This window comes from Suncus etruscus, chromosome 6, assembly GCF_024139225.1.
Source record: "Suncus etruscus isolate mSunEtr1 chromosome 6, mSunEtr1.pri.cur, whole genome shotgun sequence".
Lineage (NCBI taxonomy): Eukaryota > Metazoa > Chordata > Mammalia > Eulipotyphla > Soricidae > Suncus > Suncus etruscus.
Window position 1 is genome coordinate 33,393,199 of NC_064853.1, and position 26,588 is coordinate 33,419,786.

At 45.1% G+C, this 26,588-nt stretch overlaps 1 protein-coding gene across 2 annotated transcripts in view; it reads right to left on the minus strand.

Moving 5' to 3' along the window:
* RNF220 (ring finger protein 220) overlaps positions 1-8,288 on the minus strand; it is a 247,611-nt gene extending 239,323 nt beyond the window's left edge. For both annotated transcript variants that reach the window (XM_049774745.1, XM_049774744.1), the window contains exons 1-2: positions 8,046-8,288; positions 821-1,560 (exon numbers count right to left, since the gene is read on the minus strand). In XM_049774745.1, coding sequence (XP_049630702.1) covers positions 821-1,445 — 625 coding nt within the window. In that variant the 5' untranslated portion in view covers positions 1,446-1,560; positions 8,046-8,288. The remainder of the gene's footprint in view (positions 1-820; positions 1,561-8,045) is intronic.
* Between the last annotated feature and the right edge of the window lie 18,300 nt (positions 8,289-26,588).

Sequence of the window (26,588 nt, forward strand, 5' to 3'; positions counted from 1 at the left end):
AGAAGATTGCGGGGTTCAGCTCTCCTCATCTACCAGCTCCAAATAAAGGTTTAGTTCCAACAATTAGTGAGTGTTGCAAGAGCCAGGCAGCACTCAGAGAACAGAAGAAAGCTGTTCCATAAACAGAAATTAACCACAGTTGTGAACATCAAATATGGGGCAATCACCCAGGTCAGCCATGTCTGGTCCTAAAAGTGAGCCCAGGATAAGCATCCAGCAAACCTGTTAAATCCTGAGAGAAGTCAGTTTTCTAGCCTTGTGATGGCAAGGAAAACACAGCTGTGGGAAATGCTTTATGGTGATTGACGACACCTTTGTCCTCTGTAAAACAGCCTGATGGGGACAAGGGCTGGGAGTTGTGAACATAAAATCACGTGGAGTCTGCGGCATGTGATGCAATGGAAACATTCAAAAATCATACCAAGATCAGAGAAACTTGACAAGAACAGAGGAGGAATGAAGGAGTTCCTTCAAAATTCCCCTAGCCAGTCCCCAGGAACTCTCCAGTTTCTAATAAAATGACATTCACTTCAATACATATATGACACCCCTTCTTTCACTCTGGAGTCTCCATAGAATAAGCCAAGCATGCCCTGGAAGGAAAGGCAAAGTGAGGCCAATTTGCCTCTGGTTACTTTCAGGCAAACATTTCATGCGGGAGCTGTCAATGCTCCTGGACAAGCGACTGTGAGCCCTGTACAGAGGGAGCTGGCTGGCCCTTCCTGTTACTCAGAGCCTGAAAATGGTCTTAGACCTGTTGAACACTCCTGGAAGGCAGGATTTACTGCAAGGAGGGGAGGGCTGGCACCCAAGTACTTACATCTGTCATTCCGATCTTCTGGGCTAGATGATGCTTCCCGATCCGAAATGAGGCCTGAGACAGCAAAAATCTTCTTCCCAGTGTCATCAACCTTAAGTGAACCAGGGGAACTAGATGGCAACTGTGTCCCAAAGTCATATTCCTTGCCATCAGCATCTGAGAAGCGCAAGTGGGGAGACTCTGTGTCATGGCAGTTCTTAAGTCTCTTGGCCGGTGTAAAGGCTGACTGATAGCTCTCTCGGTCCTCAGTGGAAGCAAAGGGACGAAAAGCCCCCACACCACTGTGATTCAGCATACTGATAGGGGTGCAATCTAGATTTGGGGGTGCAAATTGAGGGTGGAGGTGCAATAAAGAATGGGGGAAATCACGATTGGCAAAAGTGCCTGGCACCGCACCTTGCCGATGGTACATGGAGGCAAAGGTGTAGGAACCATTGGTGAATGGGAGGTGCACATCCTTGTCTACTGAGACAGGTACGCCAAAGGGGCGGGGCTGCTGGCACGAGATGGACGCATCGCGGCTGGCCTCTGCCGTAGATGCCAGGACCATCAGTGCTGGCGAGGCCAGTGGGTTGGGGAGGTAGGATGTGTTCTCCATCTTGAAGGCTGCCCGGTGTAAGTCCATCGTAGTGACTTTCTGGGACTGGGTCACACGAGAAGCAGTGGTCCCTGGGAGGGAGGCCGAGGGGCACCTTGGAGCAGTCAGGAGGTTTTACTGGGGAATCATCCCCTTCAAAGACCTGCAGAAATAAAAAAGAGAAAAAAAAGAGGGGGGAGGACAGTCAGAGCAGGACAAAAAGGGAAAACCCCAAGTGATCGAAACACCATCCTTCTGGCTTACAGATGCTCAGGCAAGAGACACCACAGGCTTTAGGAGCCAGTGGGCAGCAGCATTAGACCATTTTCATTCAGGAAAATCAATAGACAACTTACTGTGATGTACGCGTAGCTGACTTTGGTCCCTACACGTTCCGGGTGAAATGCGCCTGAGCCCAGCAAAGGAAAAAAAAAATCATAAAACCTACAAATACGATATTCTCTGAGCAAATGAGCTTTGGAAGGACAAGTCACCCAGTAGATTAGGGGGCTTCTGTTTTCTAAAGGGCTCCCTCCTGTATACACCAACCATGGCAGGCCTGATGTGCAAAGATCAGGTTCTACTTGTTACATGCCCCCCACCCCTTTACTCTCAGACAAGCAGGCATATTTTCTTTTCATTCCCTTCCTAACAACACCTTGGGACCAGAAATCTCCTAAGCCAAGCACATGAAGAGTACAGACACTGTGTGTGTTTGTCGCTACAAATTGGACCTATAGATAAATCATGTACATCAATACACACCTAAATGGACATCGTTGCATACCATCTAAGATCTGTTTCCAGAAGCAAGTGTTTTGCAAGGAGACAACAGCAATATTATTTTTGAAGCATGCCCCTCTCTAATCATACAGTCTTTCTCTTTTCTGAGAAGGAACAAAACCTTCATCAATAAAATGTCTGGCATGTCTGACAATATTTAAAAACATAATGGGTGCCTTTGGCATATCCTCTTTGGAAGGGCCTGTCTTCCAGGGACAGCAAAGAATGGATGGGTAATTTTAGTTACTAATGCACTCACTCTTAAGTAGATTTGTAAACTGCCTTGAATTTGCCATTAACATTTGGAGCAAAATGTTAACAAAATTTCCGACTTATTTTGCTCTGCTTATTGCCCCAGTCAGAGTCTATGTCCTAGAAAGCTCCCCCACCCCGGAACAAACTGGAGTTCAGAGGGACTTCTTTCAATTTCCTTTCCAATGAAGGTTGTCTAGTAAGATTGTGCCTTTTCATGGTCACTGATTCTGGTTTAAAATTTATTTTGCTGGGAAGGGAGGTAGCTGGTAAGGGGTGTGGGGAAAGGATTAGCTATGGAAACTCAGAATAGATAAATACTTGAATTTATCAGCTTAAGAAATATACACTAAATAGGAGCCTAATGAAACTCAAAGTGTAACCCTGAATCACCATCTGCTACAAATTATAACCCTGAAATTGAGTCATGTCTCAAATAAAATCCCCCCCTCCTTTAAACAACCCCACCTGGCATAGCTTTGGTCTTCCCTCAAATTGCAAAGGCTCTGTTAAACTGTAGATGAATCCTCCAGACTTAATGCAGTGCAAAGAGAGTATTTCCTTCTCCCATCCTGTAGCAGACGTGTCAATGACTGTTATTAATTGGGAAGATGAGTGCACACCATCAGACTGCTTCCTCATTTGGCATCTTTCCTTATAGACATCATTGCTAAATTACCAGATTATGTATCTCACATTAACAGATTTTTCTCTCTTCCAAATTTTAAATAACTTTCCTGTCAAGTTGTAGCTGTGGCAGTGCAGGAAAGGATGTGCCAAGGACAGCCAGTTCGTCTGACAAGTCTGGGAATCCCGTTCTTGGCTGTTTTCAAGTCAGATTAATGGTCGCCCAACATGGACGCCCTCATAGTGGGTCTAGGGCTGTTGCAGGGGTTCCAAGCAGCTCTTCCCAACAGCAATAACTACTTGCCTATCAACAAGCAACATCATGGAGGCCAACTAGAGAGAAGGGCAGACACAATGCACCCTGATGAGGGGGAGGAAGAAAGACAGGAAAACGCCCCCCACCCCCAAATAATTATCACCAAGAGGATTTGCTTTCTCTTTAACTTCCTAGATCTCCTCATTATGTTAAATGAGTTTCATAAATTAGTAATCTGGCCACACAGCACCGGACACTCCAATAGAATAGGGTGAATCACTCAAACCTGGTTATTCATTTGAAACTTCATTAGGAGGAAAATAAATCAACAATATTTTCCAGGCCACATCTCTTTGACTCCACTGTGTGGGCGTTGGTCTCGGTGGGGGATGGGAGAATGCTTTTTCCCTTTCCCCTTTCTTTTCTTACCCCTCCTCACATTAACAACTTGTATAGATGAGGCTTCAGCAGACCACAGTCATTATGAAAATCTATAGTTAATACACTCCCAATGTCAAAATGTCATGGGTTTAAACACAGAACCCAAAATAAGAAAACTAACCGACCCTCTTAATTAAAAAAATATGGATTGTAAGATAATCAACTTGATGGAACATTTGGGTGACTGTAAAGAATTGGGCAAAGGGAAAGTAAGTAACTGTTACTTTTCTGCCTCTATGCTGATTTTTTTTAATTTAGCACTTCGTGCAAATCCAGATTAAAATAACTCCAGCTATTGATCCGAGCAGTGGAATTGACATTAATTTTAGTTCACTTCTCACTTTGCAAAGGGATCAATAGGAAGTAATAACAGCTGACATCCCCGCTGAAAGGAGGAGAAAGAAGGGCTGAAGACAGAAATCGAAAAGCAACCAAATAAATCATCAGCTACTTTTCCACGGCATCAGACAAACTCCAAACAGATTGCAAAAAGTCTTTGTTGAATTAACTAAACAAGGAGGGGGGGGGGAGATCAATCTACGAAAGCTAAATAAATTGTCTGGCAGGCAGTGAGGTTGGACGGAGGGACCAACAAATATTGAGTCTTAAAATTTTCAAATCTTGGACGTGATGAGTTGGGTTTCAGTTCTGTGTGTGTGTGTGTGTGTGTGTGTGTGTGTGTGTGTGTGTGTGTATGTGCGCGCGCGCGTGGGTGTGTAGGGGGGCAGTTTGTCAAATCACCCACCGACCCTGGTGGAACAGCGTTACAAAACGCCAGCTCACTGAATAATTAGTGAGATTACTAATTGCGTGGTGAACATGCCAGCGCCGAGACAAATGAAACGAAGCCTGGCGTGGGGAGCCTGCGACCGTCCGCGGCTGGACGCTCCGGCTCTCAGGCGTGAACCAGCCTCCCTCGCACCAAAAGCCGAAAGCCCGCAAGAAAGTCAGAGTGGGCCAGCGCCCACCGTCCCGCCTCGGCCAGGCCCGGTGCAGCCTCTGGGCTGGCTGGCCCGAGCCACTGCCCTTGGGAGTGGGAATGAAGCAGCTCCCTCGATTGCGGCTCCGGGGAATCTAAACCCCATCGCTTAGGGATTGCCACAAAGAAGCTTCGAGGCTTTTCCCCGGAGCCACCAAACCTCACCACGGCTCTTGCGGGCCACTGAAACGCACACACCGCACAACCCCGCTCGTTACAACAGGTGACAACGCCGTAGTCTCTGAACCGTTTCCAGAGGCCAGGAATCAAAATAAAATAACCCACGAAACCCCGTTTTCCCCTTTCATAAATAAACTTTAAAAATAATTAACAGGCAACTTAAAAAAAAAGAAAAGAACAATGGGGGGATAGAGTCAGCGGGGACTGGGAGCTGCGAAGAACTCAGATTTTGTTTTTTTAAGTTCATAGACTTCTTCGCTGGAAGAGAATTCTAGCCCATCGAGGAATAACAGAATAACATGCTCTAACAGAAAAACCAAGTGCCCGTCTGCGAGGGCTGGGGATGCCAGAGACCACGGCGGGGCCCGGGGCGCTGAAGTGGGCCGGGACCCCAGCAAAGATGGTGCTCGGGTGCGAAGCCCAGCCCGGTCCGCCTGTGCGAGCGCGCTACCGCAGGGGCTGCGAGCTCAGCGAGCGGGTGCGGAATCCGCCGAGCCATCACGGCCCGGGTGGGAGAAAGCAACTCAAAATGTTAAGGGAAAACGAAGACCCGGCGGAGAGGGCTCGGGCGACCTAAACTTGGTGCCCACGCCAAGCTGGGCCCGGCCACTCCTTCGCCCGACCTCTCCCGCCCGCTCTCCGCGGCCTGGGCACAAAGACGACTTTCGGTGCCCGGCTGCCTCTGCGCGCAACTACCAGCGCGTAACTTTGGGGAAACCAGGGCGCCCACCCGGGAAGCAGCAGTCGGGGCGAGGGGCCCTTAGCTCGCTGGCGGGTCGGGCCGGCGGGGCAGGGCCTCGGAAGGGATTTGCCATCATCAAAGTCCAAGGACCTCGTGCCCCTGCACAGCCCCGCCCCGCGGGTCACTCGGGTCCCCTCGCCGCGCGCCGCCACCCGGGCGGGCAGCCACCAGCCTCCTGGAGGGCGGCCCTCCGCAGGTCCGCGCGCCCGTATGGGGGGAAAGCCCGCTCCTCCCAGGCTGGGGGACCCAGGGCTCTGCCGCCCGCGCCACAGCCGCTGCACCCCAAAGGGCTGGCAGAACAGGTGTGTCCCGGCCCGCTCTGCCCCCGGCTCAGGCCCCTTTCGGTCCCCTTCCCCTCCTCGCCCCGAGGCAACTCATACCACTCGGGCTCGGGCTCCGCGGGCCAGCGGCGATGGCAACGGAAGACGCCCGCAGCGCGTTTCCAGACGCTCCCGCAGCCGTGTCCCCCACTCCGCCCAGTTTCCACTTGCCGGGGGAGGAAAAAAACAACTCGAGACGCGCCGAGGCGGAGGCCGGGCACCCCTGCTGGTTCCGCTCCCTCTAAGCTGACTCGCCGAGTCCGCACTGCCCGCCCTTTTCTCTCTTTTCTTTCTTTGCCTTGTGCCCCTCCGACGAAGTCTGGGGAGACGGGGAAGCGGCCAGACGAGGCCAGTGGGCATCTAGGGCTGTGCGTGCTCGAGTCGTGCCTCGCGGCGGCTCTCGAAACGCAAAGGCGGCTCCGGCCAAGGGGCTCAGGACGCTCTGGCCTGGACGAGAGACGGCTGAACCCCCATTCCCGAGTGTCCCCCCCCCCCGCGCCCCCAAGCATCTACCCACCCAGTGAGACGCGCGCACAGATCCCCGAAGCCGCGATCGGGCCGGAGACAGCTTCGATTTCTTAACGCCCAGCCAGAGATCTTCCTCTGCCTCCCGCAATCCCGCACCCCCGGTTCTTTAGGGGAGCCCTCGCCGCCCCGGGTCCACTTGGGCCTCGAGCTCACGGCGGGGCTCTTGCAGCCGAGGACCGCCTGGACATCCCCTCGGATAGCCTCGCCGCGGTGGGAGGCCTCGCCCGGGGGGCCACACGGAAGCTCTCCGCCCAAGTTTGTTGTGCCCTGGAAGAAAAGGCTTTCCCTTACAAAGCACAAAGGCGAAACGCCCAGGCCGAGCCCTGAAAAGCCCGGGGTTGGGGCGGGGGTAGAGTGCGGGGGGCGGCCGGAGGCTCGAGAACGCGGTGGCCTGGCTGGCCCCGGCTGGACACGGTCGCTCGGCCCCGGGTGGCAGAGCGCGCGGATCGCAAGACGGCCCGCACCCCAGTGCTGGCGGAAAAGTTTTGTTCTCAAGTCGGAAAAGCAGAAATTGTGACTCTGTGGTAGGCAGGTCTAAGATGAAAACACAACTACAGACAGAGCTGTTATCTGCGGGGGACGGGGGTGCCCCCCCCCCGCTCGGCTCCTTAAGACCGAAGCAAAACGCCCGACCTCAAAAATTCTGGGAGGACCCCTGGGGGTCAGGCTGCTCCCAGGCCAGGCGGGTCCCGCGCGTGGAGCGCGGAGTTTACGGGTTGCATTTGAGAACCGTCCCTTGGGGCCAGCACCTGCCCCCTTCCAGCTTGCAACGAACGGCTCCCCCATCAGCACCCAGCCCTCTCCACGCCCTTTACACTCTCCGGGAGGTGGGGGACGAAAGTAAAAGCGATGCCCCTCGGGGGCCGAGGCTTCCAGCCTGGACCCTGGATACCCCACCTGGCCGGCCGGGTGCTGTGTGGGGCCCGGTCGGGGTCTTTTCTCATTGCATCTCCCCTTCCCCATCCCGCCCGCCGCCTCCAGCTTCCCACCGGGGAGCAACCGGTCCCGGCCCCGCAGGAAATCTCCGCGCGCGATACACTGGGCAGGCAGGCGGGCGGGCGGGCGGGCGGGCGGGCGATCGGGCTATTGGGGAGACCGAGCCAAACAAAGTAGGGTGGGTTTATTAAGAGTCTTGGCTCCCTTCGCTCGCTGCCCCCTCACCCCCAGACTAGTGCAATTCCCGCGTCTGGTCCCTCCCCCTCACACCCTCCCCCCCAAATAAAACATGTTAAGGAAAACTCCAGATGGAAAGTTTGAGTGCGGCAAGCGCACGGAGCGCACGGGGCACGGACGCCGACAGGCACCGGCACGAAGGTTCTCCCTCGGATGAGCCAGTCTCGGTTCCAACCCCTGCCCCGGTCTGGTGGTGGGCTGGCAGGATTGGGGTGGGGTGGGGTGGGGTGGGAAGGGAGGCCCCCAAATGCCTAGGAAACAGACCGGGAAAGTTAGCTAGGTTCCCGAGCAACCTGGCCGCGCTGGTGCCCACCCCGCTAGGGTACGCACACCCCTCTGCACACCCCACTCTGCGCTCCATACTTGCCGTGGAAATTCCTTAGGAGAACGGTCGCACTTTTGAGAACACGGAGGGGAGAAGGCGGGGAGTGTGGTGCATGAAAAGTCCCGGGTGCGCTGGGCCGGTGGTGGCAGCGGTGGTGGCGGTGGCGGCAGCAGCAGCAGCAGCAGGCGGCTGGCCCCGGGTTTGTGCTCGCGAGCTGCCTGGGATTGCATGTACAGATCAAGAGACTCGGTTGGTGTGAGAGAAGGAGCAGTGCTGCCTCTCAGCGCTGGCTCTAATCAGTGAATGAGCCTCCACTCTCCCAGGGACTCGGAGACACACACACACATACAGTCGCGCGCGCATGCACACACACATTCACATTCTCTCACACTCACACACATACAGGCACTAGGAGCACTGAATACATTAGGGCACTAAGGGACTCTGGGAAATGGAGTCCAGGCCCAGGGCACTCCTGGAGAACAGACCTGCTGGCCCTTATGCAAGAGGCTGAAAGTCTTGGAGTAGCAACAAGACAGGGAGGAAACTGAAAAAAGCTCGTGTCTTTGTCCCCATTTTCCTCCCGGAACGACCTCATGAAATGGCTTAGTGCTCCTCTTCCTTTCTTGAACCAAAAGTGACCAAAAGTTGTGTGTAAATCTTTAAGACATATACTCAGTGCTGCTGAATGACCCCCAAATTCCAGGTTGCTCATAAATACTACACTTTTTTCAGCCCAGAAAAGTCTTACTTATTGACTGCTTTGCTCCTGGAATGCTGCTCCAAGGTCTTTGCCTACAATAATAAAATAATAAATGAATGTAAATAAAACGGTTATTTTTAGAGAGAATAGAGAGGGTCTAGTTTATTTAGCACCCTGATTTGAGAATAAACACTTTTATTGGTGTTGCTATTATAGTTTCTCTTTGATCGTTTCTTCTTTTTGAATCGTTTTATAATCACACTCTAATGCTCTGAAGGCAGGAAGATAAATAAATAGATGAATGGAGAAGTTGGCTTGCTGAGTGCCTTCCAGACGCAAAGGTACAAGGCTCAATTCTTTTGCATAATCTTAATTAATCCTGAGATTCCTTCCAGGGAGAGGAATTTTATCACTATTTTGTGCAAAGAGGAAGGACCTGAGGTTGAAGGAGTTTTGTAACTTGTCTGTAGTGAAAACACAATCCCCCAATCTAGGACAGCCTAATCTAGTTTGGAAAGCAAAGTCCAACCAAAAATCTAATCCTGATTTAAACTTAAATTTCTTTGTTTTGTGGCTCAGATTCTGAAACTCAGATTTCTCATCTAGAAAGAAAGGGTATGATGTGCATACTGATAATTCACCCTGCAAAGAACTGTATGGGTTCTAGTTGTCCCTCTGAAAACACAGAGCCCATGAAGTCTCATTCTTGCTACTCTTTCATGTCCCCCCACCACTAAAAAAGGTTCCATATATAGGTAGTAGGTAAATATTGTAAGTATTTAGGTAGATACATGTTTCTATTAAAGATTTAAATCTGCAACTCTTAAATAAATGGCTGATTTGATCTATTGAGTTGTTTGTTGATGTTTATTTCTGTGCCTGTAATGAATGGGATTAGAGTTGTTTGTTTAGGAACCTCTAAGCATTTATCCATGTTTAGTTATTTATCCACAAAGCACCAATTTTTCTATTTGGCATTATTATTCCATCTAGATCAGGGGTCTCAAACTCACAGTCTGTGGGCCGCAAAAGGCCCTCCGTACAACGTTTTGTGGCCCTGCCCTAGAGGAATCTTTTTTGTTTTGTTTTAGTTGTTTGGGTCACACACCCCCCCCCCCCCAATGTTCAAGGCTTAGTACTGACTTTGCACTCAAGGATCACCCTGACTTTGCCTCCTGCGGCCCCCAGGTAAATTGAGTTTGAGACCCCTGATCTAGATAATTATTTTTTTTTTTGGATTTTTGGGGCCACACCCATTTGATGCTCGGGGGTTACTCCTGGCTAAGTGCTCAGAAATTGCCCCTGGCTTGGGGGGACCATATGGGACACCCGGGGAATTGAACCTCGGTCCTTCCTTGGCTAGCACTTGCAAGGTAGACACCTTATCTCTAGTGCCACCTCACTGGCCCCCCCATCTAGATAATTATTTGCCCCTGCTCCCAACCCCTATTTCCTAGGATTGTAAGCTTCATGAAGACAAGAGTCAGGGTTATATTTTTACTTTTTTGGTTTGGGAGACTCATCCAGAAGTGCCCAGGTACTATTCCTGGATCTATGCTCATGGATCTCTTCCTTCTTTTTGTTTTTTGGTTCTGGTTTTTGGGTCACACCTCGTGGCGCTCAGGGGTTATTCCTGACTCTTCGCTCAGATGTCACTCCTGGCAGGCTCAAAGAACCATATGAAATGCCGTGATCCAAACCAGGGTTCGTCCTGTGTTGGCCGCATGCATAACAAACGCTACCACTGTGCTATCACTCTGGTCCCTCATGGGTCTATTCATGTGTGTGTTTGGAAGAATATACGGGATGCTGGAGGTTGAACTGAGGTATGAATGGCAAGTGCCTAACCTGATATATTATTACCTTGCCCCATATTTTATTCAATATTGTGCCCACAATATCTAAATGTGTTAGCCTTTTAGTTGAATAAACAAATGAGGATATAAAAGTAGGATGAGCCAACAAATTTTCTGTTTCCTCTAGTAGAGGGGAATCAAAGAAAGAATCACACATTAATTTGATGATAGTTACAATTAGGGTAGTCGTGTGTTTCATTGGTCTGAGACAAGTTTGATGATGAGACAGTCACTAAAAAATTGCCCTGGGTTGAGAGTCATGGTTTAGCAGATTGGTTTGTCATTCTAACTACACAGGGTATTTCATTTAATCATTTAACAAGCATTTGCCGAAAACTCTTTTGTATAGCATGTTGAAGTAATGAAAAATTTTCATAGAAATTCAAGTATAAGGCATTCAAATAGCAAAACACAGTGAGGAGAAGGGGAACAACTCAATCAAAGACTTTTAGACAAAGCTAAGAAGGAAAGTAGCCCTTAACCTAAAGAATGAGAATCCCGTAGAGGTGTTTTTTTGGGGTATGACTAGTGGGATTTCTGAGGAGCACTAGTTTGGATGAACCTCGTGGAAGTTAGAAGACATGTAGACCAATTAAGAAGCCTATTAGAGGGCCCGGAGAGATAGCACAGCGGCGTTTGCCTTGCAAGCAGCCGATCCAGGACCAAAGGTGGTTGGTTCGAATCCCGGTGTCCCATATGGTCCCCCGTGCCTGCCAGGGACTATTTCTGAGCAGACAGCCAGGAGTAACCCCTGAGCACCGCTGGGTGTGGCCCAAAAACCAAAAACCAAAAAAAAAAGAAGAAGCCTATTAGAGATGAGATATATTATAGTCTGACAAGGGACAATAGAACAAAGAAGAGGGGGACATTATTATGAGATCTAAAAGGCAGAATCAACAGCACATGGCCTCTGGCTTTATTAAGTGAAAGCAGAGGAAGACCCTGTAGAAAGTCTTTGTAGAATTTCTCATTTAATTTAGAGGACAAGATGCTGCCAGTACTTTAATGTTCATTGGTAGTAAAAGGCCTCAGATTAGCTTGTAGAGTTCTCATAAATTCGGTACACATTCTCACAGGTAGACAATATAGATAAGAAGCTCCTTCTCAATCTTCAGGCCAAATATATTTAACTGCTATCATATGCAATGGTCTGAACTATGATGCAAGTACTTAGTTAGACATTAGAAGAAATAATCTGTGCCAATAAAAAGAATCTAAATTTAAAATTTTAAAAGCAAAAAAAAAGCCATACAAACAAAATCAGCAAAATTATATACTACAAAATCAAATAGGTAATACTTAACTAATTCACAGGTCTGCCTCCAACAATCTCAGCATCCAAAACACAATGAGCCAGAAAATAAGCACAAAGGGTCCCAGAATAGCCAAAATAAACACTACAAAGCCCATGCTCTAAAGTTAACACATTTTTCTCCTAGGAGAATTTCTCAAGCTTTCACTCAGAGCAGATTTACTCGTTCTTAGGTACAATTCTAATAAGCTTGATTATTTGGCTTTCCCATTCACAGGTGATTAAGATTGTCAAATTAAAAGAGGGCAGTCATTAAAAAGAATGAGATAGACTTGGATGTACTGCTGTAAGAATGCCTATTGTATATTGTCAAGTGGGATAAAAAAAGCATGTATCATATGACTTGCTATTTGTATATACAAGAGTGTTCCATACACACAATTTTTTGTTTTGTTTGGGGGGGGGGCATACCCAGAAGTGCTCTGGGGTTACTCCTGGCTCTGCACTCAAGAATCACTTCTTAATGTGTTTGGGGGACCATGTGGGATTCCAGGGCTTGATTTGGGGTTGGTTAAATGCAAGACAAATGCCTAACCCACCTTACTATCTCTCTGGTTTCCCCCTCCCCCTACTACACACATATTGACAGGAAAGGCCTATAGGATATACATTAAACTGCTAAGAATTGTTAGCTAGAGAGCAGAGTGTAGATGTGGATGAATGCTGGGAAGCAGAAAGAGATAGAAATGAAGAACTTTGGCTCTTTTGAAGGGTGGGTTGTACTCAGGGGTGTTCAGGGGCTACTCATGGCTCTGTGCTCAAGGGTTAGCCCCAGTGGTGCTCAAGAAACCATTTTGTAGAACCAACAGCATGCAAGGCATGCACCTTAATTCTTGTACTATCTCTCTGATCCTTGCTCTTAATTGTATATACTTCTCTTTGCTTGTTTTTCCAATGAATCTACATTAGTTTTGTAGTTTTGATATTAAAAAGTGTTAAAAGGAGCAAAGGGTGGTTGTGTTGGAACAAATATACTGAAAGCTACCTGGGTTTGGTGTAGAGACCAATAGCCTGATCCCACCAGCAATCCCAGAGGATGCCATAAACTCCAGACCAGAATGTCCCTGTTGTTTTTAGGGACAAACCAGAAAGGATCACTTTGCACTTGTAGTTGACTTGTGGGATCCAGTCAATGCATAAAATCCTAGAAAAATACTATCTTCCACCCAGCAGATTTTGATATTTTAAGAAGCAAAGTTCCTTGTTTGAAATATTTACTTTTGTGTACCATCATTCTTTGAGGATAAGAAGTAAAGATGTTGCTTTAAAAGCAGCACTTCCCTTGCTACTCTTTTTTTTTTTTTTTTTTTGGCTTTTGAGCCACATCCGGCGTTGCTTAGGGGTTACTCCTGGCTGTCTGCTCAGAAATAGCTCCTGGCAGGCACGGGGGACCATATGGGACACCGGGATTTGAACCAACCACCTTTGGTCCTGGATCGGCTGCTTGCAAGGCAAACACCGCTGTGCTATCTCTCTGGGCCCCCCTTGCTACTCTTAACCAATCCAGGTCTAATCTCCTGTAACCTATATGGCCCTCAAGCATCACCAGGAATAATTCCTGAGTGCAAAGCCAGGAGTAGACCCTGTGCATCATTGGCTATGGCCTAAAAAATAAAAAATAAAAGAGCAGAGGTGACACAGAGAAAGATAGGGACTGTAAATTCAGTAACCAAACATTTATTGTCTACTGAGTGCCAGTCAATCAAGATCAAAGAGAAAAATCTTTAAAATAGTTCCTGTCCTAAAGAAGTTTGTAGTCTGGCTGCAGAGGCTGATAAGAGCTAGTATATAAGAACAAGCACTGTCTTAAAAATGCTGAAAAAAGAGAGGGGAAATGCACAAGAGAGAGGACTTTCTGAAATTATTTTTTTAAAAAAGCTGCCAGTCATAAATGGGCATATACAAGTATAAACTACTGGTCTGGAGAGATAGTACAAGGGGAAAGGGGTTTACCTTTAGCTGACCCCTATTCAATTGCTGGCTCTGCATATGGTCTCTGAGCACAGGGCCAGGAGTATCCTCTGAACACCATTGAGCATGGTCTAAAATGTCACTCCCAGAAAATAAATATTTTATCTATTAGCATGGTATAAGATGAATTTAAACTTCACTGAAAATGGCAGTTGAATCGAATGTTATTAAAGGCAGGTTCATTGGAAAGATAAGTAGACTTGACCAGGGAAAAAAAGTCAGAAGGCCACCCCCAATTTTAAGATGAGGAAATAACATATGCTAAAGTGCAGAAGCAAGTAAGTTCTTGACACATTCTGATAGTATAACTAAAACTCTTTCATTAAGAAGGGGTGGTGAGGGCCAGAGCAATAGTACAGCAGGTAGAACTCTTATCTTGCACATGATCAACCAGATTTGATTCTCCACATCACATGTCGTCCCCCGAGCCCCACCAAGGATGATCCCTGAGTTCAGAGGCAGGAGTAAGTCCTGAGTGCCTCTGGTGTGCTCAGGTGTGCTTATGGTGGGCTCCAAAAAAAAAAACAGAAAGAGGCTTGGGGAATGGCAATGTCTAAAGGCAAACTTGAAATTATTTGCTGCCAGCTTGGTATTTGTGCGTCCTATTTCACCTTAACAAAATCAATAAAATTTTACCTTTATCTCCACAAATACATTAGGCTTCTTTTTTTCTTTGTTTGTTTGTTTGTTTTGGACCATACCCAGCAGCTCTCAGGGGTTACTCCAGGCTCTGTGCTCAAAAATCTCTCCTGGCAGGTTTGGGGGAACATATTGAATGTGAGGGATTGAACCTGAATCTGTCCCAGGTTAGCATGTGCAAGGCAAATGCCCTACCGCTGGGCTACCAGTCCAGCCCCCAATATGTTATGACAAAGCCAGAATGACAGCACAGTGGGTAGGGCATTTGCTTTGCATGTGGCCAGCCCAGGTTTGATCCCCTGCATCCCATATAGTATCCAGAGATTGCCAGGTGTAATTTCTGAGTGCAGAGCTAGGAGTAGCTTCTGAGTGTCACCAAGTGTGGCCCAAAAAAATGAGTGATGATGATGATGGTGATGATAACAGTAATAATAATAAAACAATGATTGAAATTATACTTCAATAATACTGAAGTCCCAGAAAGAAGCACATTTATCCAATGCATTCTCATATTTCAAGTCTAACATTAAACAGTACAGGATTATTATTTTTAAGTTGAAGAACAAAGATTTAGGGTGCATTAGAATGAAAGAACTGGGGCTGGAGAGATAGCATAGTGATAGGGTGTCTGCCTTGCATGCAGCCAGTCCAGGACAGATGGCGATTCAAATCCTGGCATCCAATGTGGTCCCCGGTGCCTGCAGGAGTGATTTCTGAACACAGCCAGGAGTAACCTCTGAGCTCTGCCTGGTGTGACTCAAAAACAAAAACAAAAAATTGAAGAACTGACTGTTCCTTTTTTTTTTTTTTTTTTTTTTGAGTTTTAGATCATACCCAGCAATATAAGGGAATCATATATTGTGCCTGGGATCAAACAAATCGTGGTTGGCTGCATGCGAGCAAGTACCTTAACCTCCGCATTTTCTATCTCTTTATCCCTAGAAACTGAACATTCTAAAGTCTTAGACATAGTCTCCTCCAGGTTGCTGCCCACCAGTCCTTTCTCTTGAATCCCTGTTATCACAACAGATTATGCACTCCTCTCTTCATTTCCCTACTGTGCTGGAGTTATAAACTAAGTTTTCAGTCCCTCTACTTAACTTTGAACTACTTTTGTTTTGCATAGTCATTATCGCAATAGATTAGTATTCATTGGAGTGCGTTGATTTCAATAAGAGGACAGATTCAGAAAGTTCCATGAATCTCCCAGCCAGAACAGGCACTCCTCAGTATATTCCACACAAAATAATTCTTGACTTTATAAAGCCCAAACAACTGTTGACTATACAATAGTGAAATGATTCTAACTAAACTCTTAGATTCTTTTTTTTGCCTTTTTTTTGTTTTTGTTTTGTTTTTTGTTTTTGTTTTTTGGGTCACACCTGGCAGCGCTCAGGGGTTACTCCTACTCCTGGCTCTACGGATCAGAAATCGCTCCTGGCAGGCACGGGGACAATATGGGATGCCGGGATTCGAACCATCGTCCTTCTGCATGCAAGGCAAACACTTTACCTCCATGCTATCTCACCAGCCCAAACTCTTAGATTCTTGACAGTCACAATTGCACACCAACTCTTCACACTTGTCAAAACATTGACAGATATAAATATAATTAAAAGCTATAGAACATGGGGGCCAGTGCAAATAGTGCAGTGGATTGAGCATTTGAATTGCATGCAGCCAAACCGGGTTTAATCCCTGACATTCAATATGATCCCCTGAGCACCACCAGGAGTAATTTCTGAACAAAGAGCCAGGAGTAACCCCTGAGCACCACCTGGTGTGATTCCAAAACAACAAACAAACAAATGCTATTTAATAAATAAAAAGCCCTTAAAAAATTCTCAAAAATTTCCTTAAGGGGCCGGTGAAGTGGCGCTAGAGGTAAGGTGTCTGCCTTGCAAGCGCTAGCCAAGAAAGAACCGCGGTTCGATCCCCCAGTGTCCCATATGGTCCCCCCAAGCCAGGGGCAATTTCTGAGCACTTAGCCAGGAGTAACCCCTAGCATCAAATGCGTGTGGCCCAAAATTTTTTTTCCTTAAAAAAACATCAGATTAGGTTACAAGAAAATAATTTTAGAGGTGATTTCAGTCATAGACCAGAGACTGGTAAGACTCAAAACATAAATTAGAGGGGAAATGTGAGAATGAACTAAAGAATGTACTAGCTAAAGATGGTCTTTTCTTGGGGCCAAGGAGATAGCTCAAGTGGCAAAGCACATGCCTAACTAACATGCCTAATGGTCCCAGAGTGAGGAAACCCTTATATCCTATTGCCAGGAGTGGGCCCCCAGACTTCTGGGGGTGGCCTCTATTAAAAAGAAAACACTTGTCTTTTCTTAATAAATGTCTTTCTCATTGACTAATCTCACTGAGATGTTTATATTTATTTCACAAGGCTGATTTCTCTATTCCCAGAAGTCCCTAAGGCAGGCGATTCAGTTACCTCCTTCTGGAAGCTTTTCCTAACCCCAGCCCCCACGCAGAGGGGCCTGCATGTTCATCTGGAGGTCAGTAAGGGCAGTGACTATGTCTTATTCATCTTAGTATCTCCAATGCCTAGGACATGCCTGCTCAATAAATGTTTGCTGAATGAATGAACACATAAATTGATCTATTAGTATACTGTACTCAAGCTCTGACCGAGACACAGAGGACCTAATGATCTCCAGTGTGCAGATTTCTAGATACAGGAAACAGAACAAATAAAGCAAGCCTGGATGCAGAGGAACACCTATTCCACAGGTAACCTAGGGTAAATTTCTCTTTCTGACCCGTCCATCCTCATTCTGAAGAATAACTTTCATTGAGTGAAAATCAATAAAAGTCATTTTAAGGGAAGTAGGTTTAGAGAAAGACTCTGAAGAAAGAGAAAGGAGGAGGGGAACTTCAAGTTCAACCAATTTGGGCTTTTTTTTTTTTTTTAAGAAGGTCTTGTAAGCTACAAAAAAATCTTTATAAAATAAAAGGACTGCTGATCCCTTTCAAAAGCCACCCTCCCTTGCCACAACATATCCAAGCCAATATTCTTTTTTGAGCTCCCCAGTTTTATAACTGAAAGATAAATAAATCAATCCACAGCAGAAACAATAAGTTCTCCATTTATCAGATTGACACCAATAAGACATTTTGTGGAGTAGCTCCCACAGCTCTCAGTGACATTCCACCAATAGTGCTGATGACATTAACTCAGAAATCTAGCTCCATATACACACTGACTGCAAACTGTGGATGAGGCGAAAAGAAGCAGTTTTAAATGAAGCTTCCCTACCTCCACAGGACATTGATGCAGTTGTCGTCTAAGAACCTTGAAGAGATGTAGTTTTAAGTCTTAATCAAAAGAAACATGAACTAGATGCCAAAGATACAAATGGGTAAAGCACATGCCTGGCAAGTGCTAGGCCTTGAGTTCAATTCCTGGCACTGTTTACCATCACCCCAGAGAACATAATATGACTTTTATGAAACCCAAGACTGCCAGACCAAGTACTGCTGGACCTCAAACCAGGTCAAGCACTGAATCTTCAGGCCTATACCTCTGGGATAAGTATTGCTTGGACACCCTCCACGTCTACCACCAGCAACACTACTGGATGTGGCCCCATTAAAAAAAATGCCTTGGCCAGGAAAGATAATAGAAATCAAGACACTTGCCTTACAATGCTGTCAAAACATGTTTGAATCCCTAGTATAAATCATATGGTCCCCAAGTACTGATAGGGTTCACTACTGAGCACAGAGCCAAGAATAACCCCTGAGACTCGCTGGGTGTATTCTCTAATCCTTCTCCCACTATGTAAAATAAAATGCAACTCGAATATAATGCACATAAAATTTATCAAGTGGATAACACAGGCAAACAATTATAAAATTTCAAAAGCAGCTGACCTGGGTTTAATCCCTAGCATCTCATATGGTCCCTCTTGCAACCCCAGGCGTAATTTCTGAGCATAGAGCCACGAGTAATCCCCGAGCAACCCCAAGTTTGGCCCCAACACAAATAAACAAAAAAGGAATGGTAAAGACAGATCAGAATTTATGCTTTGTTTCTGCCACTTACTGATGGAGTAACATTGTCACATTCCTCTCTCTGAAGCTTAGTTTTTGCCCCCTTCAAATGGACAGTGGCAAAGCCTTGGAAAGCTGTCTTGTGAAGTTGAAAATTGAAAAGACTTACCACTTTTCTTGGCAAATAGTATGTGCCCAATAGATGAGTTCTCTACTGTTCTCTTAGAGTCTAAATTTGTGGCTTGAAGCTTGTAGGAAATGGAAAAGAAATATTTTTAAAAATTTAAAAATAGGGATAGGACAAAGCAGACTTGGAACAATCAGCCAGTCCTTTCGTTTTTACTTCATTGTACATCACAGTGTTGTTCCTGCCAATTTTTTTGGAACAATACTTTAGCATCCTTATTTTCTGATATTGGTATTTCTTCTCTAAATTCTTTTCAAAGACACCCTTCCTGAAGTTCTTCTTCTTAAAAAGAACTATATCATTTGTATACTTTATATTTGTTGGTGCTGGGGACAGAACCTGGACCTCATACATGCCAGGTATGCATTTTGGCACAGAGCCACATCCTGGCCCCATTATTGACATACTTTCCTGGACAATAGAATGCTTCTGGAGGAAAGGAAGGGCCTGTGCTGATTTTAGATTTGTATTATGTGCATCTATTCATTTAATAAATATTTATTGAACCTCTGTGTTCTAAAGATGAAAAGCTATCAAGTGGAAATTCTTCAGCTACCTCCTCCTGTATGTTCTTACACCTTCTGCCTCCTTCTCCCCATGAGTTGGGAAGGAGCAATGACCCTCTTCCTTTCAAAGTCTGGGCCTTCACCTGTGCTTTGATGCCCCACTTTTCTTTGTGGACCATTACACTAATATTGTCTCATTCCTACGGTCAGCCTCTTTCTCTTTAATCATTTCTTTCTATTCAGCAATTAAACATAGGCAAGTGTCTCTGATTAAAAAAATTTTTTTTTGCTAAAGAGATAGTACAGTCGAGAGGGCATTTGCTTAGCACATAACTGACGTGGGTTCAATCCCCAGCATCCCATATGGTCTTAAAGCCCACCAGGAGTGATTCTTGAGTGCAGATCCAGGAGCACCCTTGAGCATTGCTGAGTATGGTACACAAACCAAAAACAACTTAATTAAATTAAATTAAATTAATATTCCTCAGTCCTTCATTCCCATTCTTCCTCAGTCCTCATGTTCTCTGGACTCTTCCTCCTTCCCAAACTTGTGGAAAGAGTAGCTTCATACCTGACTCCATGTCCTCACCACCCACTTACTTCTCAACCCCATCAATCTGAATAATGGCCTGGCTTCTCTCAAACACTGCTCTGGGTAAGATCATCAGTTTTTATTTCTCATTTTGCTTCACTGTTCCCTCTTTGAAATGCTTTTTCCTTTGACTTTTGCAACATCACTAGGTTCTGATTTTCTTCTTTCTTCTCTGGCTGCTTTTTCTTGATCATCTTTGACAGATCTTCCTTTATGTGACCATTAAATATTTTTCACATTCTCTTCTAAGGCACATATCTCTTCCCACTGTGACTTTTTCCCAAGGAAAATTAATTCACTCCTATGGTTTTATTATCATGGATATTCCCCAAACTCTGGAAGCTTTCTCTCCAGACCTACATGCTCACTTGCTCATCAGCTGAATATTTTTCACTGCTACCTCAAACTCCAGCAGGTCTAAACTGGATCATCCTCACCCAGATCTGGAGTTTCTTAAGTTCCTTAGCTCAGTGAATAACTCTGATAGTAACCTGTGTTCATTCTTCTTCACCACTCATCACCAATCAGTTACCAATTTTATCATTAGATGTTTCTTTTTCTGTTTTTGTTTTTGTTTTTGAGCCACACCCGGCGGTGCTCAGGGGTTACTCCTGGCTGTCTGCTCAGAAATAGCTCCTGCCAGGCACGGAGGACCATATGGGACACTGGGATTCGAACCAACCACCTTTGGTCCTGGGTCAGCTGCTTGCAAGCACCGCTGTGCTATCTCTCCCGGCCCATCATTAGATGTTTCTTAACACCTTCCTTTTCTCCCTTTTACCACCACCATCTCCTGTCTAAGCTATGAATTTAATGCTTACCTTATGGCTTCACACTGACCTTGGGATAAAGTTCAAACTCCTTAATAAGATCTACAAGGGCTGCTTATTCTGACCCCAGCCTCAATTCCAGCTTCAATCCATTTCCTTTTCCCCACTTCTCCCTCCTCTCCAGCCATATTGTCTCCGCAGCATTTCAATACATCATCCTTGCTCCCACCTCAACACCTGGCTTTTTCTCCCTCTGCCTCTCACCTAACTGTTCTGATTCATCTTTTTAGATTTCAGCTTATCCTTTCTGTACTTGGGAGCAGGGTTGGCTGTCTCATTTGTCTTCTTTTGAAGCCTTCTGGCTTTAGTATTGTCTCCTTCCCTAACAGTATAAGCACTAGAAGGAGAGGGCCAAGCCTGTCATCTCTCTATAGTGTTTAGTAAAGAGTAAGTAACATATAGTTTATGCAAAAACTACAGATAACTTCTTCATTTCTGAAAATCCACCTAAGTCGTGTTGCTAACACCTAACACCACCACCATAACAAAGATACTCTCAATTGGGTTACAATTATTCACTTATAAACTTATTTATTTATATGTTTATTTTCCCCTTTGAAATAATAAGATTTCCTGTATATTTGGATTGTGGGTTTTGGTTTTGGTTTTGGTTTTTTGGGTCACACCCAGTGACACTCAGAGGTTATTCCTGACTATGTCTTCAGAAATCGCTCCTGGCTAGGAGGACCATATGGGATGCCAAAGATCGAACCAGATCCATCCTAGATCTGCCGAGTTCAAGGCAAAGGCCCTACAGCTGTGCTATTGCTCCGGCCCCTGGATTATGTTTTATGTTTATTTTTGAGGTGTGTGTAGGGTTAGTGCTATATCCAGTAGTATTTAAAGACTACTCATAGATCTATACTCAGGAGTGACTCCTGGCTGTGCTTGGAAGACCATATGTAGTGCAGGGATTCAAACCTGGGTCAGCAGAATAGAAACCCCTGTACTAACTAACTCTTCAGCCTCCAAGATTGTGGGTTTCTAGGGCCAGAGTGTTAGCACAGTGGTAGGGCATTTGCCTTGCACACTGCTGACCCAGGACGGAGGCGGTTTCAATCCCCAGCATCCCCTATGGTCCCCCAAGCCAGGAGCTATTTTTGAGCACAGAGTCAGGAGTAACACCTGAGCGCTGCCGATTGTGTCCCCCCGAAACAACAAACAAAAAAGATTGTGGATTTGTTTATTTGGGGGCCACACCCGGTGGAGCTCAGAGTTACTCCTGCCTCTGCTCTCAGGAACTATTCCTGCCAGTGCTTAGGGGACCACATGGAATGCTGGAGATTGAATCTGGGTTAGCTACATGAAGGCAAGCACTCTATCCACTGTACTATCTCTCCAGTTGCCCAAGATTGTGTTTTATTGAAATGGGGTGGGAAGTGAATCCACTCCCTGTGGTGCTCAGGGCTTTCTCCTGGCTCTGAGCTCAAGGATCTCTCCTGGCAGTGCTCAGGGACCCATTTGTGGTACTAAAGATAAAACCCAGGTCACCTGCATATAAATCAAGATCTCTTTGGATCTTTACTGCTCTCTCTTTTTCTTTTTTATCCCTAGCACTTTATTTGGATCTAGGTTAGTTAGTGCTCAAAATAAAATATAGAATTGAATTGACAAACCCTACCCTCTGAATGGATTTATTTCTGAAGGAATTTGGAAATTCAAAGATTCTAAAGTATGGCCTAGCTTTTAACAGAAATTCAGAGGATGGTAAAGGAGAGTGAGCCAGAAAAGAAACACATGTATTCTGAGCAGAGAAAATAGTAATTTTGGCTACAGGAGAGTTTATATGAAAAGGTTAGGAAAGCATGATTTTTCTGAAAGGCCAGAAGACGATGACTCTCAGGACAGGAAGCAGCATGTGCAGCCAGGAGAGGCCTCATGTGTCAGAGTTGCCTTGCCTAGGATAGTATGCTTAGCCCTGCTTCTGCAGTAACTCATGAACAGAGCTGATCTCTTACTCTAGAATGCGTCTGAGTAAATTCTATGGCCAGTCTACTAGAAGACCATGTGGACTTGAAAAAACTGTGCACAATGAGGACAAGAGTGTTCCAGGAAATGGGAGAAATTTCAGCTTGCAAGTAATGAAGAGAAGTCCTCAAACGAATACCCCTTTATAGGGAACAAAATTACAAATTGATGTCATGAGGCATTCGAATAGGGAGTGGCACTTAATTCACACACAGAAAAACTGAAGGGGAGGCATTTAAAAGCCTGTTTTGCAGATAAAACAGAAGAAGTCAGATTAAGGAATCTGTTCCCCCAAATTAGTGGAAATATAACTAAAGAATAGAACAAAACAAAAGACTAAAAAATGAAGATGAACAAATAAAAATAAGTAGTCAGGAGAAGCGAAGGGGAGAATTGTCTAGAAGTAACTTGATACTCTCCGATAGCACCCAAGCATTTTGAGCAGAAAGGGGGAAATAGGGCTTTACTATGATCCTTCTCTATGCTGGGGGCGACCCCCTTCTTTTGAGACATCATTGTGTCTTATAAAATCTGTGTCCACTGTTCTCTGGAGTTGCAACCCATAGTAAGATGTTCCTTTTTATCAGGTCAAAGAAGTAACTTCAGGAAATAGATACTAGCACACTGGGACCTACCTGGCTTTCAAACAAGCTGGTATGTAAGGGAAAAAAATCAAAGATTCAGAGGCATAAGAAAGTTAATTGTGGCCAAAGGAAAATTCATACATAATTGCAATAAAATTGCAGGGGAAAAGATAAGGAGAACTGGAAATTCATTTGTGCCAGTAAAAATGACTCTGAAAGTTGGAAAGAATGTAAGTGTATTCCCAGGGAAGAATGTGCAAAGAAGAAACTACCAAGACAAAGGAATCTAAACATTTCCTGAGATTGACTTAATGGTTCTGAGTTAGAAAAGGGGGTAGTACTTGTGATGATTCCTTCAAAGTGTGTGAAAATTGCATTTTAGCAGTAAATATCCTTCAATCTTTCCCAAGAGCTAAATAAGGTGCTCTTTACTATGCAATAATAGTAGTTGCACTTTTTTACTGCCTCCCTCATTGAACAGTGCCTAATAAGCAATTATACTTGAGCTCTGCAGCATCTTTCTCCTCCCTCTCCTCTGAAGACCAGAAAGAGATGAATGCCAGTTCACAACAGTATGAATTTAACTTCAAGGCGCTCAGTTTTCAGAGGTGCTTTGCCCTGTGGGCTACATTGAAGAGTGTTTACACTGCATCTGTCTTCCATGGCACAATACACCAGTGTGAAGGATAGGTACTAGAAAGCAAGATGGAGCCAGTTATAGAACTTGGTAAATCATACACTTAAGTGCTCTTTTTTTGGGAGGATGTTTTTGGAGGACCACACCTGGTGGTGCTCAGAAGTTCTTCCTGATTGTGCTTATAGAATCTTCATGTGTTGGGACTACAAAATATATGCTTAGTCCTTTGTGTTCTCTCTCTCTCTCTCTCTCTCTCTCTCTCTCTCTCTCTCTCTTTCCCCAACCCAACCTTAATATATAAATATATTTTATTGAATATATATTGTTTTTAGTCCATACCCATTGGTGCTCAGGAGTTATTCCTGGCTCTGTTACCAGGATCCTGGCTCAGGCACAATATGAGATGCTGGAGATTGAATCTAGGTCAGCAACATGCAAGGCAAATGCCCTCACGGCTGTCCTATTGCTTCAGCCCCACCTACTTCAATATTCTTATTGTCATATTTTTCAACTTATATTCTAGGGTTATGGTGTGTGTATGTGTGTGGGACAAATTTTATTTAAAAGGTATATTTATTTAACACATTTTATTTATTTATTTTACTTATTACTTTGTTCCTAAGTAATGCCTTTTATACATTAAATTAATTTAAAATTATTATAGAGGAAGCCGGAGAGATAGCACAACAGTAAGTCATTTGCCTTGCAAGCAGCCGATCCAGGATGGACAGCGGCAGCCCATATGGTTCCCTTTGCCTGCCAGGAGTGACCCTGAGCACCCCTGGGTGTGCCCAAAAAAACAAAAATTAAAAATAAATAAATAAAATAATTATAGATGTAGGTAAATAATGACCCTTTCTATTCTTGTAACAACCTAACATTTCATTTTTTCTGAATCTAGGAACTTTATTAGGAGCTTAGTTTTCATTATGCTTTTTTAAGGAGTTTAGTAAAAGGCCAGAGGTCAAGTTAGAGTTTATATTTAAGAGACTGGAGAAAGTACAGGAAGTAAGGTACTTTGTATGTAGCCTTGTATGTAGCTGACCTGGTTCAAAGGCTTGACACCTTTGGAACTTTGGTTTCCTGAGTACCAAAGGAGGACACTCAACAACACAGAGCTAGGAACTGTCTGAGTACTTACTTGCAGGTGGCTCCTAGCCCCCACTTCCTACAAATAGTTTATAGTTAAAAAAAGAATTCAAATTATGTGGTCTCCTGGGACCAGGATGTAGCATAGTGATAAAGCACACACTTCATGTATATAAATACCTACACTGAATCCCTGATGCCGAAAAAACTTTCATGACCTCTTAATTACATATTAATCAATAAACAAATGTTTCTTCAGTGTTATTGTGAACCAGGAATTATGTTAGGTTGGGAATTGGTAATAAAAATCTATATTTCATCAAATCAAAGAACAGTTTGGATTACAAGAAGCATTAAAATTTTAGAGTCGTTATAATGTGGGGAAAATAGGAGGCTTAAAAGTAATTATGGAGCTATAGCACAGCAGGTAGGGAATTTGCCTTGCACACGGCCGACCCATGTTCGATTCCCATCATCCCCTAGAGTTTCCCCAAGCACTACCAGGAATCATTTCTAAGTTCAGAGTCATGAGTAACTCCTGAGCACTGCTGGGCATGGCCCAAAAACAAACAAAAAAACCCAGAGAGCTCTCATCGTGAGGACACATGGAATAAATCCATTAAAAAGTGCTGCTGAAAGGGCCAAAGAGATGGCATGGAGGAAGGGTGTTTGCCTTGCATGCAGAAGGATGGTGGTTCGAATCCTGGCATCCCATATGGTCTCCTGAGCCTGCTAGGAGTGATTTCTGAGAGTAGAGCCGGAGTAATCCCTGAACGCTGCCTGGTGTGATCAGGGAGAGAGTACATCAGGCCAGCATTCCATGTGGTATCTTGAGCCTCTCCAGAAGTCATCCCAGAGTACAAAACCAGGAGAAAGCCCTGAGCACCACCAGGTGCTGTCCTCCACCCCATCCCCAAAATAATAAAAGGTACCTAGGAGCTGGAGAGGAGCTCAGACATCAGTGAGTGAAAGTCCCAGGCACAGAAGGTGGTGAGGAAGCTGCACTGTAGTGAGTCTGGCTGCTTCTGTTCCTGAATTTCCTGATGATTCAACAAGGTATTGGCAAGTGCCAATAAAAATTTCAACTTTACCTCCTTAACTCTGACAGTGCTAAGTTCTGTTAAGTCTGAATTCTATCAATATGCTAACCTCAAACCATAATTTGTCTTGTGCTGGAAAAGTTATCTATAAATTTATCTTGTTTATTTCTTATTGCTGTGGGAGTTACATCTGTAGTGCACATGCCCTGGGGCCACTCCCTGAGTTGCTGGAATTGAAGCAGGTACTTTTGAGATGCAAGTTTTACCATCTGAGCAACATCCCTAGCCCTGTGCTGGGAAATTTAACTCAATACAAAAGGTTACTAAAGGGTCAGCGAGATAGTACAGTAGGTAGAGCATTTGTCTAGCACATGACTGTCCTGGGTTCAATTCCTGGCACACCATATGGTTCCCTAATTCCCTCCAGGAGGGATTCTTGAGTGCAGAGCTAAAAGTAAGCCCTAAGCACTGCCAGAACTGCCCCCACCAAAGAATAGATTACATAAGCGAGCTACAAAGATAGTACAGCAGATAGGTGCTTGCCTTGCACACAGTTGATCAGGATTCAATCTTTGGCATTTCATATGGTTCCCCTGGTTCCCTGAGCCCTGCCAGGATCCCTGAGTATTGCTGGGTGTGACCAAAAAATAAAATTACATGAGTC